This window comes from Hippoglossus hippoglossus, chromosome 4, assembly GCF_009819705.1.
Source record: "Hippoglossus hippoglossus isolate fHipHip1 chromosome 4, fHipHip1.pri, whole genome shotgun sequence".
NCBI classification, from domain to species: domain Eukaryota; kingdom Metazoa; phylum Chordata; class Actinopteri; order Pleuronectiformes; family Pleuronectidae; genus Hippoglossus; species Hippoglossus hippoglossus.
Window position 1 is genome coordinate 19947945 of NC_047154.1, and position 22567 is coordinate 19970511.

At 41.8% G+C, this 22567-nt stretch overlaps 1 protein-coding gene across 2 annotated transcripts; it reads right to left on the reverse strand.

Moving 5' to 3' along the window:
• Positions 1-740: 740 nt before the first annotated feature.
• Positions 741-22532, reverse strand: fam163a (family with sequence similarity 163 member A). 2 transcript variants are annotated; one of them, XM_034583774.1, is made up of 5 exons: positions 22011-22532; positions 4804-4903; positions 4425-4446; positions 3844-3958; positions 741-3033 (listed from the first exon to the last, which is right to left on the reverse strand). In XM_034583774.1, the coding sequence occupies exons 4-5, from the start codon at positions 3934-3936 to the stop codon at positions 2635-2637; spliced, it is 492 nt and encodes a 163-aa protein (XP_034439665.1). In that variant the 5' UTR covers positions 3937-3958; positions 4425-4446; positions 4804-4903; positions 22011-22532; the 3' UTR covers positions 741-2634. The 2 variants fall into 2 exon arrangements, with proteins under 2 accessions (XP_034439665.1, XP_034439666.1); XM_034583775.1 differs by lacking the exon at positions 22011-22532 and adding an exon at positions 7568-7643.
• Positions 22533-22567: the final 35 nt, after the last annotated feature.

Consider the following 22567-nt stretch of genomic DNA (forward strand, 5'->3'; position numbering starts at 1 on the left):
TAGGGCTTTAACAAGGTGTGACATCCTCTGCCCAAAAAAAACCTTTTAACAGGGTAAAAAGAACGTAGAAACCTCAGAGAGAGCCACACGTGAGGGATCCCTCTCCCAGGACGGACAGAAATGCAATAGATGTTAAGTGTAAAGAAGAACTTCAGCAAGATAAGGATCCGCCATTGTTATCACGATCAGCCAGCACGATACAGAACCCGCCATACAGGTTCGTCAATATGATCACGATCTCTGATACGCGATCCAATACAATACAAATGAAGTCATTGGTGTCCTTTTCTTCAGAATCCAAAGGTATTGGTAGCTGTCCTGAACATCTGCTATGTTTCCTTCTGGTCAATCCCTTCAGTTCTGATTGTTGAAAATATGAAAACTAATAAAAGTGATGCATTTGAATGTTTTACCCGTAGGGGGTAAACGACATGCAAAATGAAAGCTTTGTTCTGAAAATTAAATTCAATCTCTGGTAGTGGTTGTCTGCCTCATGACATTCATTAGCTGAAGGTCAAAGTACTTCAGAGGCCATGACTAAAACTCTGCAGAAAACTGCTCTTTGATATCTTAATGAAACTCAAGAAAATTCAATGGGACAAAGTGTGTGCCTGTGTGTGTGTGTGTGTGTGTGTGTGTGTGTGTGTGTGTGTGTGTGTGTGTGTGTGTGTGTGTGTGTGTGTGTGTCTGTGTGTGTTTCTGTGTGTGCGTGTGTTTTGTCAATAATGACACAAAAGCAATTTCAAGCAGTTACAAATCTTTAATTGTCAAAAGTCAACACTGTCAAATATTACTGTTTCTGTATTTATTGTGTACGATTTTCATTTTACCCACATTTCTAAAAATCTTATTTTTTTCCTATGTTCAAAGATAAATAGTTAAGTAAGTAGTAAAATAGATAGTTAATACAATGAATAAATAAATGAATGATGACAAAGAATCTGTAGAAGTGGACAACAACATGTAGAAACTCTAAATCCTCTTTAGAGATGTGTCAGACCAGATTTCACCATGTTGATGTTTTGTGACAAACTTTCATGTTAACAGTCCTCTGTACATTTATTTGTTCTTTTTAGTTCTTTTTATTTGTTCTTTGCAGTTTGCATCTATTTAACCTGAACGTAAAAAAGTAATTTAGAAAGAAATGAAGTAGCTGCTGATAAAAGGACTTTAATTATGTTTCTGAAATGAGGCTGCATTTTCTTTGCTTAATGCTTGATTGATGACACGTGGCCAGTCTGAAAACCTTATCCAAACAATGTCACACCATGCAAGTCAGTGGGGTTTCCTCAGACAGCCTCTGAGTCCTGTACACAGAAATACAAAGACAAATATCACTGGAATTATCATCATGAATGGCAAGTAACACCAGAAAGTGTCATGGAGAAAACGAGTGAAACTGTTTCCAATCACATAAACGTGTTCTCTGACATTCTCAGAATATGAAAAAGGAGAAAACAAACCATGAAAATAAATGAAATGGTTAATTGCATTTCAAAGATTCAACATGAGAGTAGTACAGGAGTATAGCAGGAGTGTGTAGACAAAATAGCACAAACTAGTAAATCACACTCCCTCATTCAAAATACATAGTTCAGATCCCAGGGTGCGTCTCTCTCCGTCAAGAAGACGCTTTCGTTCCAGTTCATATTTACACGTCAAACTTTTTGCATCACTGTCAGTTAAGAGAAATTCAATCAGTTATTTTCAAGCGTACCACTGTTGCGTTCAAGGGCTCAGCCAGGCATCCTTGATTATTCACAGGTTTACACTTCAGGGGGGAGAAAGTGGTGGTTCAGCGCTAGATCTGGCAACCCAACTACTGTATCCACGATCCAGGTTTAAATGCTTGTAGGTCTAAGGGCACGGTCGTAGCTCACTGGGTGTGCACACCGCCCAAGATGTCCCTCCAATAAAGTAGATGGGATGAAAACTGCTGACAGGAGAGAACTGGAGATGAAGAGCTGCAGTAGTTTGCTTGCATAGACAAAGCTCCAGTCATGTGCACTCTTCTACCTTTCCTGTGACTCTAACATGCTTCCAGAGATCCAGAAAACTGCAAAGGGGATGCTCCTCTCATTATATTGCCCTTGTAACATTTTAACTCTTCCTATTATGACACAGTTGCTTCATAGTTGCTCACACACTTCATTATACAGTTTCCTTTCGTCGTTTTGGCAGTCGTTGGAAGATATGCAGCAGGAGGAACCCATAGAATTCTCTCAGTGAAGAAATTAGCCCTCAGTCAGTAAAGTTACAGTAACAGTCAACAGACAGTGCACAACCGCTCCCTTCATGTGGAAACATAAAGGGACATTTTCTTACACGACGTTTTACAGCTACAGTTTCATCAGTTATATAGTTATTGTCTTCATGAACATGAGTATTTAAAATTTATAATAGTATAAAGTGAAGTGAAGGTTTGAACTTTGGTGTTCAGAAGTAATCCTCACTTCGATCTGCCCCAACCCTAATTCAATGTGATAATGTAACCTGCACATACAGTGGATCTTCATCCAGCACATCCTCACTGGTGGCAGCTGTAAAATCACTTCTGTGGTCTTGTTAGTGTTGGTGCTGGTGTGTGTATGTGTGCGTGAGGGTGTTGTTATGTGTGATGGGGTTTTGGGCTGGTCACACCTCGGTGCTGATGGCGCGGGTATTGGTGTAGAAATCAGGAGGCCGCCCTCGCTGAGTCTCCCTCAGCAGGGAGCCTCGGACGGCGGGCAGCGGCATCGCCAGTGCCTGGTTCTCATAGTGTGTGGGCATGTAGGTGATGCGCTCGCCGCCATTGCGAATCTCATCGGTGGTGCGGATGTAGAAGGGCGAGTCATAGGGCGAGCAACTGGGGCAGTAGCTGCGTCGACCCCCGCCGGGCTTGGCGGGGTTGGAGGATCTGGCCGTCTCCGGCGGCGACAGGGACAGTGGGCTGACGATCGATCCGTCCAGGCCGGTGACGCTGCAGGAGTTGCAGGCAAAGTGTTGCTGAGAGATGGAGCCGCTGTCAGACCCATTCTTCTTACAGCAGTAGTACTGCATGAAAGAGAGAATCACACTGTCGTAACCTTGTCAAACAAAAGCACCTTTCAACACATATTCATATCAAACTCCAGGTCTACAATCTGGGTTCATTAATGTGCTATCTTACCGTATTTTTTAGTTTGATATTATTAACATACATAAGGAATTCAGTGGTTAGGGTGTGGTTTTACATCCATATGTCCTAAATTAAGATTCTGGCATAAATTTGTACAAGCAGCACTGCTCCCAGGAGACCACTTATATATATATATATATATATATATATATAACTCAGGCTTTCAACTAATTTAACGGTGCAATAATAATTGCCGTTCTGTGTAATTTGAATTTCATGTATGTGCAATACTGGTACACTTTATATTTTCTTTTTACATTATAAAAATTGCTCTGTGTTTATATTGTATTTTTTACGTATTAAGAACTTTTACTGGGTGTGTATTACATCTCTTTTTTGCTGCTTTAAGTGGGACTGATGAAGTAATATCTACAGTATATTACATATATATATCTTAAGGGAAAAAATAGGTTTCAAATCTTGGTAAGACAGAACTTTGTGTACCCATCTGGTTTTGAATTGTTGGGGTACTGGGTTTACTCAAATCCAAAATATCAATGTCTTAACTGTACATACTTGCAAGTTTAATTACTACAGTATTTGCAAGTAGTATTTTCAACATGAAAATAAAAGGTGACAATGAATTCATATAGTGGCTTACTGTTTGTAAACATGCTTTGTGTACATATATATAACCATACATGCATACAAACATACGAGCATAAAGTACATAGACATATACATACCTGGAGTCTACAGTAACAGAGCACAGCTATGATACACAGAAGTATCACTGTGGCCAGTATTCCTCCGGTTATGACAACAGTTCCAGCTGTCATCCGACCAGCTCTCCATCAAACTCTGACACAGGCACAGGAAGTTACATCATCAACGACCTGCTCCTCCGAAGATTTGGAGTTTAATTAAATCACAGTAAATGTCAGTATTCCAGTAAACAGAGAGGCAATCTGATGGAATATATTTCCTACGTAAGTACGGTAATAGAGCAAACTTCAAAAAGGTCATTCTATAATTATGTGACAAAAATGGAGAACATGCAGTAAATGACGTGCACACAGGGACACGTTCATCACGTTGCACAGCTCTAACACAAAGCCTTAATGTTTGAAGCTAAAATGACCACATCATGTAGCCTGTCTGAAGATAAACAAAGAGGGGAACTTTATTTTGAAAATACAACAACAAGTATTAAATATTTCAAACATGCAATCTTAAAAAAAATATCATAAATTACTACATTTTTGGAAATATATATTTTGAATTGACAAAACAGAATATACTTCATGATTAATGACATAATACTCACGTTCAGCAAAGTTGCTTAACACCTGAAATCAGAGAAATAACAGTAGAAGTTGAATTAAATGACAGACGCATATTCACATCTGTCTGTCTGTCTGTCTGTCTGTCCGTCCGTCCGTCCCTCCGTCCGTCCGTCCGTCCGTCTGTCTGTCCGTCTATTGCTGACCAAAAAGATTAAATTGAATAAATGATTGGAGAAACAAGCAAATGCAGATGGCTGCATAAAAGGCGTGAATGGGTTTATGAGTATGACAATTATATGAATCATATTTTCTGGCCTTCACAGTCCACACACCTCAAACCCCATGAATGCTTGTGGGAGATTGTGGATCAACATGTTGGACGGCTTTTGCAGACACACAGTTTTGAATACACAGACTTACATCAGAGGAGTGTTTGAAGGTTGCAAAGGAGCAGAGAGGTCAAATCACAGGTCAAAGATAAGAGGGCCCACCGCTGGATAGCCACACTGTATGAACATCTCTGAGGAGGAGGAGAAGGAGGAAATGTGAGGGAATTAAAAAGTCAAAACATTTTCTCCACAAGGTGGCACCAACAGGACAGAAGAAAATGTCGCCTCGTGTCATGTGATACCATTCAATGCATTGTTCCCTTATAAATACCTCAAACAATGTGGTATTTGTATGTGATAAAAATACAATCTTCATGCACTGGTTTACTGACAGGCTGCCGGAACTGTTTACAACCTTAAATGTGTTGTCATGGTATCCATCTGCTGTAAATAAACACAACATTGCCACCACACTCAGTGAAAGCATGTGATGTCTTCTCTCTTGGATGCTTGTTCATGAGTTTCTGTCATTGTCTACTTATCCTCATCCGTTAATCATTACTTGTGCAGATTTTCAGCTCCACAGCAAAAATCAGTGACACAGAACATGGAAAAACCTCTCGGAAAACATTTTGAGGACAGAGAGGAAAGAAAGAAAATCATTTCAGTTAAAAACCTCAAAGATATTTAAACATCGGTCTTGCAATTCTCAACCATATTCTTGAACAAAGTCTCCACACATACACACACACAAGCGTGCACGTGCTGCCCCTGCACGTTGTCGAGGAGCAGCAGTAAAAGTGATTTAGCAGCGAAGGCCTCAGTAGGTTGGGGGGGTTTAATCTGCAGACTGAGGCTTGTCCACGAGAAGTGAAATCTATTCCTCCTGATAAAAACATGTCAAACTGATGATTGAGTTGGAGGTTGGGTCCATTCTGTGCTGTGGATAGACAAAGGAACGGATGGATGAAAAAAATGGAAGGATGAACGTGTAGAGGAGGTTAAAAATGTTATAACTAGTAGGAAATAACATGAACAAAAGGGAAGTGATAAAAGAATTGTAGCGCTACACTTGTAGGTAAACACACATATTCACACCTATCTGCGTTACAGGAGACAGAGCACATTTCTCAGCCTGTCACTTATGAGTCCTGTCGTCGTCTGACGTCTGAATAAACTGTGCATGTGATGTGACAGATGATGTTTGTCAGTCCATCACTGTGCAAATCCATATTAATTAACCAGACTAAAGAGATCCTGAATCCAATACAGGGCAACGTGCCTGCAGACAGATCACAGATTGCTACCAGTGACAAATGTGGCCGTGGGCTACTGGGGACTGAGAAGGAAACCTCATAGTCTTCAAGTGAGACAATTTATGAGACTTGTGCTCCTCCTCCTGGAGCCACAGATCTTTCCACAAATGCCTTCGTACTCCCAAAGAACTGTAGGCAGACTGTTTAAGAGAAATTAATATTTACCAGGAGCATTTGACTGAGGGTGAGAACCCTGCTGGTCTCCCACACATCCATAAAAGTAATTTACCCCTTCAAGACTTCTTTCTTCTCATATATTCCAACAATATATGAAATATAAGAAAATACAAAATGCAAAGATAGCAAGTCTTGGTATAAAAAAGAGAAATCTGATGTTTTGCAGCTCTGCTTTTTGCAATGATGACATATGAGGGAAAAGGAGCATTTTTGAGTCAATGGGCATCACATGACATGCGATTTCTATTGTGGTCACTGTGGTCACTGTGGTCTCACAGCTTTGTCCTGGGGGATTGCAGCTGCTGCTTCAGTCGGAATAACAACAATTAATCTAGAAACTCACTGTTTTCTAATTAAAGTCTGATTCCCACAGTGTGCTGATCTGTACCTGCATGTCGTTCTGACCAAACTTCTACAATAAGTTTGAAAAACGTTGAAAATTGACTGAATATGAATATTTCCTTTAAGTAGCTGTGATCCAATCAAAAACAAGTTAACACAAAATTAAACAACACTTTATGTGAGCTACACCAAATTGATCCTGTTTTCTAGTCATTGTCCTTTTCTCTTTTTAACACATTGTGGATTTATTTGTGTCCATCACAATGACACTTAAAAATGGATCAGTGTTAACCTGCATGTTTAAAATATCTTAAACTCATATTGTTTTTATTTTGATGGTATTGATTCTAATCTGATTGTAAGGAGCTGTTTTCAGACTCTCCACTGCAGAGGAGAAGGAGGCCGCGCTGCTTCCACCGGCAGCGAACTGAACCGCTACACTGGCACCAAGCTCATAAAGCATGTTTCTGTCAGAAAGTACACTAGCCTTCAATTATTTGTGGGGACCAAACGGGACGGCAGCTGACAGATTCCTCTCAACTTCATTCATCATAACTCTCTCCAATGCGTGCAATCTCAGACTGAGTACACCACCCGATTTTTCATAATTAATGCCAGCGCGGTTACTTGTACTGCAAGAAGGAAATGGAAAGGGAGTCACCGCTGTCACCACGTCATCCTTTACTCAGACACACACACACACACACACACACACACACGCACACACACACACAAACACACACACACACACACACACACACACACACACACACACACACACACACACACACACACACACACACACACAAACACACACACACACACACACACACAGATTTGTTTTTCTAACGTTAGACATGTTGCTCTGCAAGCACTTTGGGACAAACTTGTTAGTTAGATTAATTTAAGTTTACTTCATTTGACAAACTGTATAGACAATGAGATATCTGCAGACACAGCACACACACACACACACACAGGCATGCTGAGCACAGACAGAAAGAAAGCTGGATCAGTCACCTCTGGGTCCAGATTAGAGTGGCCCTCAATCCCCCATACTGCCTGAAGAGCCCTGTATACTGATAAGACACACACACACACACACACACACACACACACACACACACACACACACACACACACACACACACACACACACACACACACACACACAGTATTCACACAGGCTAACACGTAATACTAGAAATACCGCACTGTGGTTGTATGCCAAACCCGGTGCAGTGCCAGTCTACATAGTTTTTTTCCAAACTCATAGGACTGCCCCTTATAATGACCTTGACCTTTGACCTTTGACTTCCGAAATCAAATCAGGTTTTGTTTGAATCCAACTGAACCTTTATACCAAATTTGAAGGAATTCCTCCAGGGCGTTCTTGAGATAGCTTTTTCACAAGAATGGGACGGACAAATGGATGGACAACCCTAAAACATACTGCCTCTGCAGCCGGTGAGATAAAGTTCAATTTACAAAATAACCACTGAACCTAACTCTCACACCAAAGTGTTGATGTTGCAGTATAATATAAATAAAGATTGCAGCACATTTCCAGCAGCAGAGCTCGTGTCGTCTACGGCAGCTCACGGTACGGTACATACATAATGTATTTAGAGAGACAGCTGCTGAGGTCGTCAAGGATTCACAGATTTAAAGGGAGATTTTAGTTTCCAAGCTTCACTTCACGTGCACTGAAGAAGGGACACACTATCTCCATTGCAAATCAAAGTGAATAATAGTTGCATCTCAGGTGAATCACAGCCCGACAATCACAAAGAGTCCCTACATCCTCTGGAGTTGAAGCTGCAATGCATTCTGGGCTCAGCACATTTCAGCTTCATTTTGGGATCACCTTTTTTTTTTCTTTCTTTTTCTAAAAGTATCTGCAACATTTTGGCTTGAGGCAGAAAATATATTTTTCATCCCCCATTACGGCTCAAATATCTTATATTGCATCTTGTTGCGACATATCTAACTCTGATGCACAGCGCTAATGGCTCGTTATATCACACTTTGATACGACTCAGTGTACGTGGGGCTCATTAACTGTTGAATCACTGGGCTACAACTCTATGTTTGTTCACTTATTCAAATAAATTGAGAAATTATACCAGAGTGTGTAGTTCGGTCTGTTACGGTCCATTATGTAAGATTAAGCCATGTTATCATACAATTCGCTGCACATCTCTACACCAGAGAATTGATCTTTAAAGCTTTTTTCACTTGAAGTCTCCAGCCCTTCAATATATTGCGACTTTCATCAGGCTTTTTTATCATCTGGTCGTCATGTAATCGTGCCCACTTCCATTGCTGCTCTCCCTTTGTCTCCGTCCTGTAAAACTATTTTGTCTGTGGAATAAAATCCCCTCATATTTTAATACCCCAGGATCCCCGGATGCTGTTTTTTGGCAAATCAGAGTAATGAGAACACCCTCCCTCCCTCCCTCCCTTCTTCCCTTCCTCCCTTCCTCCCTCCCTTCGCTCCCTCTCTCTCTATCTCCCCCTCTCGCTCTGATGGAGTGTTCCCTCTGGAGTCTCGGCCATCAGTCTTCAGGAGCATCTGAAGGACCTTCCCTGCCCTGGAAGATTTTTACAAGATTGATTCTTTGGATCTTAAATTGCTCAGGCCAGCAGTCAGCTGGTGTCAGTCTCTGGCCCTCCACACACACACACACACACACACACACACACACACACACACACACACACACACACACACACACACACACACACACACACACACACACACACACACACACACACACACACACACACACACACGCTACAACACCATCTGTCCTCAGTGTCTTGGAAGAAAAGATCACAGGTTTGAAATTAACAATATGTCCCGCCTGTATTCAAGCAAGACGCCAACCTGACCTCATCAGACAACAACGTCAAAACTTTGTGGGACAGAATTCTACAGTCATCCCAATGTGGATGTTTCTGCTCTGATATTAGTACATTACATTTTTTTAGATACCAATAAAGCGGCTGATATATGATAAAAGAAATTGTCATTGATCCCTAAGATGTCTTAATGCACATACTTTGCTATCTGAAGTCAGAATCAAAAGGCATATTCTTGATTAATCCTGTTTTATCTGTCACCAGTTGTAGTTCAGATCTGGTTTTCAACATTGAAAAACAAGGTTAAGGAAATCCGACAGATCACCTTGACCAAGCAAGCGCCCAGGTTTGAGTCCACCTGAAGCAGCCACAGGTTCGATTCCGACCCTTTGCTGCACGTCTTCCCCTGCTCTCTCGCCCTTTCCCACCTCAATTCTCTCCTATCAATAAAAGCCGTAGTGCCTAAAAATACATCTCTAAAAAAAAAAACACATGGTTTAATGCAACTACCAGGTATTAATTCATGCTAAATTATAGCAGATATTATTTTGGAAAACCACCATTTTCTCGTCAAACTCGATGGCTGCTGTTGTAAGTGGAAAGAAAACAAGTCATGCATCCAAATGGGATTCATGGTCACAGTTAAAATGTAATTTGTCTAATCCTGTTACAGGCTTTTCCTCTATCTGTTCCCTCTCTGCATCGTCTCTGTTGCAGCCCAGCGTGGGCGTCTATGTGTGTTTGCGTGTGAATGTGTGTTTTTTTTTTTTGCACGAGTGGGAGTGAAGCGAACACAATTTAGGGGGTCGGTTTAGAAATGGGGGTATTTCTTTTTCAGGAAGATTATTCACCGTAAAAGTAGAATCATGGGTAAAATGTGAAACAGAATCTGTTCTAACTGAAGGAGGAAACTTCACACAGGGGCAGTTTAGTTCAGCTTTTAGTTGATGCTGTAAAATAGCAACAGCTCACTCCTGGTTGGTGGTTGCAGTGCAGCTCGGATCCTGGGAAAATGCAAATGTAACATCTTGAAGAAGTCATTGAAGGTTTACTCAATAGCAGGGATGTGGTGTATTTCAGCAGAAACACGGTCACACATATGCAAGTTACGTGTCATGAATGCGGGCATACACACATAGAAATTAGTTCTATGATTATATAAAAGAGGAAAGAGACAAGTTCTTAGAAGTTGTTAAATAAGAAAAGTCTTAACTTTACTTAGGTATGTTATTAAGACATCTAGTGAAGAAGCAATCATATATGGAAAAGACGTACCATGGAGACAAACTGATCCCAGAACGACAAACTGTTTTTACAAGCTATTTTACAGCTACGAGTCTTTGACAGAACAAGACTCAAGATGACAACTTTTTAGGACGCGACCCCTCCAACATGTGACCTTGAAAACCTTTTCCACGCACGGAGGGAACCACAGGAGCGCAACCAACCGTTCTCCCATCTTCCCTCTTAAGCTGTCGCAGCAGTTACGGCCCAGTAGGCAGAGATTGATGACACCGAACATTTTAGTTCAATTACTTAATTTTGCTGGAGGTCATTTGGGGCAAAGAATGTGAGGAACCACTCCCAGGAACGATCCTCTTGGCCCTATAAAAGCACATGATCAATACACGCAGTAAAACAGCCTGGTCCCTGTGAAGATGGAGCGGGCCGGGAGGACAGATAGTTGGAGCGCAGTCTGAGTCCCGTCTCTCCGTCCAATCTGGACCATGTTCTGATGGCGAATATACCACGGGTAGATTTATAACTGTTATGCTGCTCTCCAGGCTACTGGACTCCAGGCTGCCAGCTCCTTATTCAGCCTTTCTACAAACTCGTGACTCCAGATGAGGTGAATACCTTCACTTACATGGAAACCAGACCAGTGTGACGCTGTGGGCCTCCCAGCTGGGCCACGTCTGCTCTCTATCTTCACTGCTGTACCACTGTAGAGCGACTGTGAAAACCTCTACGATCACATTCCCTGACCTAGACTTAATTAATCATTTCTCAGCTCATTAAACATTTATACTTTGCACTGTGCCCCCTACTTGACTTGTCGTCTTTTTTTTAATATGACTTTGTTTTCATACTGCACGTTATTTAAAGGTCTAAAATCTGCGAATTGTGTTATATTTAACTGTGTATTTTGTATTTTTGCATTTCTCTCCATCACACCTCCGTCAAGGCCCAACAGTCGTCTCGTGAAACCATATTTAAATCAACACGTTAATAAATATCCGTCCCCTTAATATGGCAGTTTTTTTTTATCAAGATCCAGGAATCTTTTTCTGGGAAATCAACAATAAAGTCAAAAAATGTGTCACAATATGAAAGAAAATGGGGAAAAAAAGAAAATTCCTGGATCCTCCCCCTGATCTGGATCAAACCCAAAACTTTGTGGAATCTTCCTTGACTCATGCAACCTCTTACCAAGTTTCATGGTAATCCATCTGGTAGTCTTTGCATAATCCTGCTAACTATCAGACAGACAAACAAACAAATGCACATGAAAAACAGTTAAAAAAATGCTTTATGTGACCAAAGGTTTGTTTTAAGCACTTTTTATCACGTTGTTTAAATTCACTTGAGGAAACAAAACTGTCTAATGCACAGAAAGGACCTTAAAAATACACATGACACAAAACACATGACAAGTGCAACGAGTGGATGATTATTAAAGTTTTTTTTCTCAAAATCCTTCAGCTCAGATCTCGTCAGTGAAAGCAACACTGGTGTCTGGGAGGATGTTGTGGTGCGTCCATTAAAACCCACAGACAGCCTGCAGCAGAGAGCTTGTTACAGCTAAAACATGAAGGAAGATGTTTCACTCGATAACGGTGATGATCACCTCTGATGAGGAGCCTGATAGCTGAACTATCAAAGTTTATGTGCAGCAGAGAATGAATACAACTCGACAAAACTTGTACTGCTGTATCTCCTATAGCTGCGGAAGTGGAGCGGCGCACAGCTTATGTTCCAGCCAGTCACATCCCAAGTTAAAATGTGTGGAACTGTAGGGAGTTCAGTTCACTTCTTTAAGATTAACTCACACTAACAAACTTTTTCATTCAAACAAAAGCAGACAATTCAGCCTGCAGCAATGTAGGTAAAATAAACCATTCACACACTGCCAGGGAGTCAGTATCTTACTCCAGGGGATCGAACCGCCAACCTGGTTATTGTTCAACCTCCTGAATCACAGCTTCCAAAGGGCAGTAAAGCTGCACTGCTGCTACATACGGTACTTAGTGCAATTTAAATTCGGTTTGATTTGGTTTGTGTTCGAGTTTTGTTGATTTGGGTTCAATCATTGTACATCTTCTTTTTTTTATTTTTTTAACACTCACATAGTAAATAAATAACCTTCCAGCATAGTTGCTGATCTAAGCTTGGAAACAGGAAGCAAACAACCGGCCAGTGAACAGGAACAACAGGACCACATATCACACAGACAATGTGCCAAGGTCACCGTGCTCTACTTTCAGCTAACACAATTTTGCTGAATGCTTTTATCCAATGCATTTGGCTGCAACAGATGAATCAACCTCATTTCACCGGCTCCGGGAACAATATCACATGTTGAGGCCAAAGGTCAAGCTCACACAGATGGATCATATTTTCATCTGCTGGAGACATCAAGCATAAAACACAGGTCCACTGCACCACACTTCAAAAACATACACTGAACTATTACAATAAAATATTATAATAAATAAATAAAAATATATTTTCACATTTAATACTTAATATTGAATAGGAAATGATAGAATACAAGGAAAAAAAGCAACTATTCTTTCTTTAATACCTCTGCTAAGAAAGTTACACTTTGACGCCTGTCCATTTGTTTGTTCTGTTTGTTTATTTGTAAACAAGATTACGCAAAAACTACTGGACAGATTATCACGAAACTTGACTGGATCTGATATGATATCCATATCCGGATCAGGGGGCAAATCCATGAATTAATTTTACCATGTCTTTAACATTGTGAGATGAGGATGTTTTTCAAAATTTTTATTGATTTCTCAAAGAATAATTCATGGATCTTGATGAATAAAAATCAAGCAGATTTAAGGAACTGATAATGTGTGGGATTTTTTTTTTGCAGCTGTGGATCTACTGGATTTAAATGTGGTTTCATCAGGGACTGTTGGACCTTAGCGGAGGTATGAGTTCTCAAAGTGCCTTTCTAGTTAAATATTTATTTTTTAATGACGATATAACATATTTTAACATTTTAAACATCTGGATAATTAGAGAATACCTTAACCAAATAAGCAACATTTCTTTCTAAAGGGTAAAACTTAGAAATAACTTTCATTTTCTTTCATTATTCTGCCACTTTTCCATTGTGACCACAGGATTGTACAGTATGCACATTAGTAATGTATTGAGACACAGTGGTTGTTAAGTGGTTGGTCTCATGCGTTGGGTTCAAGGGAAGGAGCAAGGAACAATCTTGGTTGTGGGTCACATTCAGAATGAACACGTCACACAGACAGTTTAAGATTCAAGCACAACCCCAGCTTGTTAAGATTCTTCGAGGGAACAGAGGCAGTGTGACTCACTCGCACTTCAAACTGGAAGATCCAATTGATTTCCTGGTTTATTGAAGTCGAGCTCAGACGGATTCCCAGTGAAGAACTTCAGCAGGAAACGGACCTAACGTGAAAACACGCTGAACGTCGCCCTGCTTTACGAGGATTGCGGAGGTTTCATCATGGCTGCTCAGCTCCTCCCCTGCTGTTCATATGCCAGCTTCTCTTTCACACTTGGCAGCGGTGCGCCATCATTGAACGCACACCCAGTACAGAGGGAGCGGTAATTACTGTACCTCCATTCTGCCGGTCAGCACGGCGGTCTCATAAAAGGAAATGAAATGGTCCAGCATCTATCTTTGAGGGAGTAATGTACCACGAATATTACATTAGCATACATTCACACGGACATTTTATCTGTGGCAGCGAGGGAGCCACAGACGGCAGGGCAGACGCCAGCGGGGAAAAAGCCAGGGCCGCAGAGGTGCCTTGCTCAGGAGCAGAACGGCAGGGCAGAGAGGTGAGGGTTTTAATGAATTGTTAACTTTCTCCAAGGACCAGTAGATGTCCTCGTTTTCCCATGAGGAATTAAACCAAATAGAATCTGTCTGACGCTTTATCACTGTGACCAACATTTTGAATCCACTGGTGGATGGAAGTGAATTTTAACAGCTCCGTCCTCTAGGGATCAAACAGAGTTTACTCGATTTCTATTTGACGCTTAATACTTTACTGGCTGTCATGAAGGTCAGTCCGATTCTGTGAGGTTGTACTACAGATATAAAAAACAGCAGCAGATATTGGTCTGTCAACACAACCCGTCAGGTCTTCGCCAACCCTTAGTCTCCATTTATCCTTTTCCTCAACTGATAAATTAGATAAATTAGAGATAAACTGGACTTGTAGGCGTGAATGTGAAGGGTGGTTTGTCTTTGTATGTCAGCGCTGTGATATACTGGACACACACATTGGTTTGTGAACTCCTGTTTTAACGCCTCAAGTTTGGCTTTTTGTCCAGCGCCATCTTGTTTTTTTTGGAACCAGTAGTAACCATAGTTGGAGGAGCAGGGGGTGGAGCCTGACTGAGAGCTCAAGGACACTGCACGCCCACTTACACCTTGCGACCTGCATTCATTGGACGGTACTAGCTGTCAATCACATGGTATCCATACCCCAATGCATACTAAGCTTTATCTTCTACTTGACTCTAAATGTGACAATAATTTACCGAATGAACATCGTGCTGTACTGAAGAGGACTTGAAGCTAGCGATTGACACCGTGAACGTATAAAAAATGTTTGCTGATGTCTTAAATCAAGTAAGAGGTAAAGTCATTTTCTGATAGACTTCTCTAGAAACTAATACATTTTTTCCCAAACCAGTGGAGTCGCCATCTGCTGCTCATTTGAGATAATACAGGTTTCAGGCACTTTCCTGCATTGGCTTCACTTTCTGGACCCAGAGTCCACGTCCATTTTTACATGAAGTCTATGAGAGTGCCCCGCCTCTCAGCCAATATCAGCTGGGATTGGCTCCAGTTCTCCCACGACCCTCAGAGGATAAGCGGTGTAGATAATTAATGGATGAATGAATGGATAGTTGGATGGATAAAAATGTGGCCTGAAAACCATCAGCCAGACAATTAATGAGCATAGGTGTGTATTTCAGTGTTTAATTTCAACACATTGATGTGCGGAAAAAAACCCTGAACCTCCGACCTTCTGCTGACAGAACAGTAACCGAATCCACTGTTCCACCGGGGCAACAGCCGGGCAGACACACTGAGGAGGAAACACTTCCAGGACAAACGCTTCTCATCTCCTCTCATCTCTCTGCAGTAGTTGTGACGTGTCGCTCACCTCTCGAGACTCTCATTGAGGATTTTATATGAGCCACTGTCACAACTCGCTTATCAGTAAAAACTCAGAGGTTTTGGACACATGACGGAGGTACTGAAGACGTGTCTCTGACCCAAATCTGTTCATTTTGCAGCCATAAACCTTTCCTCTGAGTAAATATTAAACTGCTGCATCAATGTCACATAAAAACAAAGACAACTGGAAAGTAAGCCGCTGTTGTTTTCAGGTGCCAATAAGAAATAGAGACACGGCTTGAAAAATGATTTGAATCTCCAGCAATATATAAGCAAGAAGGAGAGACAGCAGACTCAGCAAATATCCCACAACCTCCACATTATGTCTTGAGAACATCACAACCTTTGCATGAACGGAAATTGGACTTAAGGCTATTCTCAGATTGAATGGATACAGGTTTCCTTGGTTTAAAGTAATTGAATCCTATAATATCTTGTATTACATAGATTCATTTAAAAATCTGTCTGTATGCCCTTACACCATTTTGCATGTAAATAAAAGACCTTGAGTTTATTGAATCTGGCATACAGCAGTTACTTGCACCCATAAAAAGAAAATGTATGACCACATTATTATTAACATTCTCCCATTAAGGAGTTTTTAGAGTGAACTAGTGCAGGTTAAAGATATGAGATGCATGTAATTCAAGTTTCGGTTTCCAGGTACTTTTTTTTACATGCTTACTCATAATATTCACATTTTCTATTGTCTAATTTCCTATTTTGCAACAAATATAACCACAAAACCCAAATAAACTGTAAAAAAAAAGAGATATCGAAGTAAACTGACATTTATAAAGACATTTAGACAATCGTACATTTCTAGCCAAAGTCTTGACATCATCAGAGTAGATTTAAATCTCAGCTGTGCAACATGTTTTATTCATGGTGAATATATATTTCAGCACATAATTCATCCATATTCAGCTCCGGTTACAGAGATGTTATCTGGGTCCTGTGACCTATGACCCTCACCTTATTGCAGCTCGCACAAGGTAAGAATCAGAAGAAAAAAACTGCCAATTGCTATTGTGAATGTTGGATGTAAATTTCAAGCACTGCTTTTTACAATTTAAATAATGATGAATTAAAGGTATAGTTCACCCAAAAATGAAAATTCACTCATTATGTACTCTCCACAAAAGGCTTCTGGAGTTTCAGGGTTGCAGCCGTTACTTCAATTGTATTGGATTTGGCTGCAGTGCTGTTTACACCCTGAAACTCCAGAAGTGGTTTGTGGACTCAAACACTTCACCCACCACCTCCATCGGCACAGTGGTGAGTAGATAATGATCCCTTTAAGTCAGGCATTTCAGCCAACGCCATCTTAGTTTGTTGAAACTGTAACCAAATTTGGAGGAGTGGGGTGTAGAGCCAGACTGACGGCTCAAGGACACGGCACTCCACCTGCAACCTGCGCCCATTGGACGGTGCTAGATGTCAACCACACCTATAGTGCCAGTACGACAGGGTATATTGTGTGTTTGTGTTCCTCAGTGTCCATGTGCATCTTTGTTAGTGTTCAGAAGATTAGATTTGTGTGCTCATGTCTGATTCTATCCGTGTGTGTGTATGTAAATGTCAAGGAAATATTGTGTCTTTTCAAAAGTGCGTGCGTGTTTGTGGTTCTGAATATATCTGGAAGTATATTTATAAGCGTGTGTCTGAACGTGCGTGTGTGTGTGTGTGTGTGTTTTTGATGAGTCACCACAGATACAGCAGCCAGCAGCAGTCGAGCTACATTTGCAGATAACAGCGTTTCTGTTCCAGAGGCCTCAGGCTCTGCCAACAAGCCTTCCTCTCAGTGGCCTCATCCTCACGCAGCCCCGGCGTTCAGAGCGGCGTTCACATCCACACGCCACCTTACACAATGCCACAGTCAGGCCACAAGTTGTCACACCGCCTGGCTATATTTAACCGAAACAAATGAAACCTGCTCATAGTCGTGCGCCTGTAGGAGAGTGGATACAAAATTCAACTCGGTGATTTCATGCCGGTTCATAGAGTCGAACTTTGTGCCGTCTGCAAAATGCAATTTAAGTCAAAGATGCTTTTTTTAGTACAAGAAAAATATATAAGAACAATAAGACAAACAAAAATACAAAGAATAATTCACTGTCCCTCATGTAGATATTGGGCAGTAATATATGCCCCATCTCCTCATGGGGATACTTTTCTCTGCAGACTGGGAAGCTGGAAGCATCGGAACTCAACAACTCATGGACTGATTTTAACCAACATCTGTGGGATTACTACTTGGAGGGAGAGAGGGGGGGGGGGGGGGGGGGGGGGGGTATATCTCCAGATCATTACATTTTCAAGCTGATTGCTCAAGGTCAAGGTCAATGTCAATAAATATTAAGTCCAAAAAACAAATTTAACGCAATGTCTCTGCAAAATACTTTTACTTTTAGAGACAATCTGAAGTTTATATCCATCAGGAAAATATTTTAATTTATCAGTTGATGACATCATGAAGAAGTCAGGAAACAAAATCATGTGTGCACGAGGAAGCTCTGCATTCTATATGAATATTTGGACACAACCTACAGCTCACGGATCAAAACATTATTTCTGATCATATAGTCGGAATGAATGACATTATACAATCATCATGAAATGGCATTATTACAATATAAAAACAAGTCACCACAGCATGTGCAGGATATGCATTGTCCCTCTGATGCTTTTTATTTTAAGATGTCATTTAGCTCATTGAAATATGGAATTAAAGAATTGAATAAAATATATTATTTTACATTTTTGGAGGGAGTGCATCTCTATCTCAACTTCACCTGAAACATGTGGTTCCACTATCGATTTGTGAGAATTGAGTCTGTACCTGCAGGATCAGCCTCTGCATCCTCTCTCTGACAGTCTGCACATTCATTATCTCTGTTTGGTGACAGAAGTCTCATATGTATCACATCTCGAGCCAGAGACATCTATACAACTAGTGGCTGAATTTCCATTATATTTGGGTGATCCTATGAATCATCAGTACAGAATTCAAATGGGTCCATAAAACTAAAACTACTTTAACCATCAAAAGTCAAAAGGTTCTTTCAAATTTATTGTAGTATCATTTATGAATATTAGCCAGGCTCATCCAGTGCTCAGTTTTTGTGCATATGACTACGAAGCAGGAGACTTCTCTGCACTGCGTGAGCAGCTTCCATTGGAACAAATGGATTCACCATCCTTTGTTTAATTTCTCCATGGCTAAAAGCAGAAGATGAAGCAGCTTGTTCTGTCAGACGCTCCCGTCAGAAACCAGATGCATGTGAGCTGGATGCTGTTAAGACGAGGTTCTCTGACTGTCTCACTGAAGCTTACGAGTTGAGGCTCCTGTCCTGGTGATGCTGCAGCAGTTTGGACACAGCCTGTCCCACCTCTAATGCACGACTACAGCACACTCAACTCAACTCGACTTGACTTGCAATTGTACGACAAGAAATACCAATCCTGCAGCCAGAAAAACCTTGAGGGGCTTTTCAATAATTCACACACTACTCCTGAAACACTGAAACACTTTCCCCTTCCCGGGGCATTTCGGGGCCCTCCGCCTTCCAACCCAACAAACATTACATACAAACACAAACACAAGTGCACACGCAAACACGACCACAACTTCAAAACACCATCCCGTGCATGTCGTCCCAGAAAGTGCGCTGAGTGGAGTGTCAGGAGGAGGAAGCCTGACATGACTTAACAACCAAAAGTAGGCTGAGTACAGTAATCTGCCTCCAGAAAGCAGGAGAGACTAAATCTGTGACTCACAGGCCGTCTCCTGCACCGGCAACGACTTTACTTTGATTAAAAAGGGCCTCATTTAAATTCCACACAACCCAGAGTAGGTTTGAGTTTGTAATGAGGGGGACTTTCTTTTGGCAGCAAGAGGCTTCACTTTAATTACAGTAAGCTTTGCGTCACAACACAGCCCACTAGCATTTAAATGCCAATCTGATGCGGACCTGATGCAAGACTGTTGGTCACGACGTACCAGCAAACTGAGGTTCTTTAATGTATTTTTCAGTTGTCTGACTCAGATACTTCAAACGCTGGAGGAAGATTTATCCAATAAGATTATACAACTTTTTGAAATACAGTTTATACAACTATGCAATTCAGACAAAGAGCAGCATCATATAGTGCTATTCTCCTTCAGTGCTTAATAACACACAATACCTGCAGACTGATGAGGGTCTTTGTGACTAATGTACGGCAGCTGTCAAGTCAAAAATAACAAGCGAGAGTCAACAATGTCAACTTTTCTCAGCATCAACAACGCCAGTGATAAAAAAAATTCTCCCAGCAGCGATAAGGAGATGTGCAGGGTTAATAAGGCCGTTTCCTAAATTAACTTGAGGACGATCAAATATTTAGTTTCCAAGCCAGAGAGGCTCCTACAGAACAACTTACTACTGACAGGCCGAATGTTGTACTTCACCACGGTGTTTTGATCCGTCTGAACAGCATGCCATTGTACTTCCTGTGTCTTAAATACATTTTGTCTGCTGATGCTGTGTTCGCCGTGACAGCCCTGACTGCAGACTCCTGTGGGAAATCAGCCCACTTCCTGTTGTATCGGAGGCACTGGAGGTGGAGGAATTAAGAAGCGTGTGTGTGTGTGTGTGTGTGTGTGTGTGTGTGTGTGTGTGTGTGTGTGTGTGTGTGTGTGTGTGTGTGTGTGTGTGTGTGTGTGTGTGTGTGTGTGGTGTGTGTTCGTGGCGGGGTGGAGACAGCAGGATATACAGAGGCTGCTCAACAGTTACTTAGTCACAGCCTCCTCTGTGAGAAATGGGTCAGAGGAGCACGGCACCTGCCGCTGGGTGTTGATGTGAGAGATCAATACACTTCACAAACTGTATTTAACTGACATTCGCGAAAGAGTATTTTGGTTGCAAGTGTTTTTTGGGGGTTTTTGTTTATATGTTTAACGTGAACATATTTGCCCGTGAGGAAAACACTAATTGCATGAAGGGATAAGTTACTAATTATCTTTGTGTTATAGGAGAGTCTGATGTTGGAGCCCTGAAGAGAAATGTTTCTCTCATATTAATTAACATTGCAGAGACAAAGGAAGACAAAAAAACGTGCAGTGACACCATCTCATGCAGCTTCAACTCCACAGGACATTGCACACGATTAAGAAAGATGTTAAGCCACATTTACTGTATATCTCATGCAATAATTTACAAAAATTAAACCCAGGTTTAAACAAAAATGAATTTCTCTTGACCTGACTGCACAGTACCCGTCGTATGCATAAAACAGCACCTCTCTAACAGCCAACATTAATGGAAGAAACCAGTGGACAATATGCAACAATTCATCTGCAACAAAAATGACAGAACCCAATGTTTGGTGGTGTGGCTGTGTGGCATTGACTGATCAGTCTTGTCAACATGGGACTATATATACAACCTGTGATTTAATATAGTCATTCACCTAAAAATCTGTCGTCTCACAGTCTGAATTATAACATTGCAAATGTTATAAACATGTGTTTTCTACAGTGGACGAGTGAAATGAAAGGTACAATTATATCTTTGGTTGTTGTGTATGTACCCATGGACATGGAAACTGTCATATTATCAAGTTCAGTGTAAAATACAATGAGTCACTTTGAACCAAACCATTTTTGAAAACCAGCAGCGCCACAGCTGCTCTGGGAATTGAACCGCTCCAGATCCAGCTGTGTGATGAGTGCTTTGCTCAACCCACAGAGACTCAGGAGCCTCCACCTTGTGTCCTCTCTGTCCAACATGTTTCATGATATAATATTTAAGTACAGGTGACAATCACCAGGACTGTCACTGCCTTGACCACCTTTTCTAATTGAAATGATGCAGCAGCAGCAGGCCACACTGACCAGACTGAACCAGTGTGAAAGGAGATCACAGCAGCAGCAGCCAAATGGCAAAACCCCCAAGACTCCAGCTCCTGCTGAGCTGCTCCTCTGTCATTCCACCTCCTCTGGCAGCCATAAAGACACATTTCACGTTTGATTTGAAGTGAAACGATAGCTGGAGTCACATTGCTGTGCAGCACAACGTGAAATTCTCTTCTTCACACCAAAGGTCCAGGGCCAGAGACGTATCTACCACCTCTGACATTTGAATCCAGAGGAAATTGGAAATTGGAACCCCCCCCCATCTCCCTCATTTCCATCAGTTCACATACCTGATCTGGTTACATGGTCCGTCTGTCCAACTCGGGCTAATCCTGTGGAGTTTGACCATGAAAAGTCACCAGCACTCTTATCGCAGCAGCAGCAGCAGCAGCAGGAGGAGCAGGAGGAGGAGGAGGAGACGCGCTGTGCATGGGACTGCGGCGGAACTTCTCCAAGGATGAGCCGGAGTCCAGAGCGCACAACGCCGCCAGGGACACCCCACGCTCCCGCTGTGGCACCAGGAGACTAGAGGTCAGAGGGACGAGCGCAGGGACAGACGCGACCCGGGGACAGGAGCCAACACACGGGCACAGGGACGGCCACGGCGCGTCGGGATACGCGCCTTTTACGCGCATGTAACCAGTAAAATCGCTGTAACCTTCACGCACAGAAGCGGTCTTCCCTAAAACACCAGGAGAGCAAAGGCAGCTGCAGGAAGCATGAAATTCAAACGTGCACATCCAACAAGTGTGGGACCAGGAGGAGGAATGACGGAGTCCGCTGCTGGGCGGGCGAACAGGGAGGAGGAGGAGGCGGTGGGAGGAGAGGAGCCGCCCCGCATCGCACA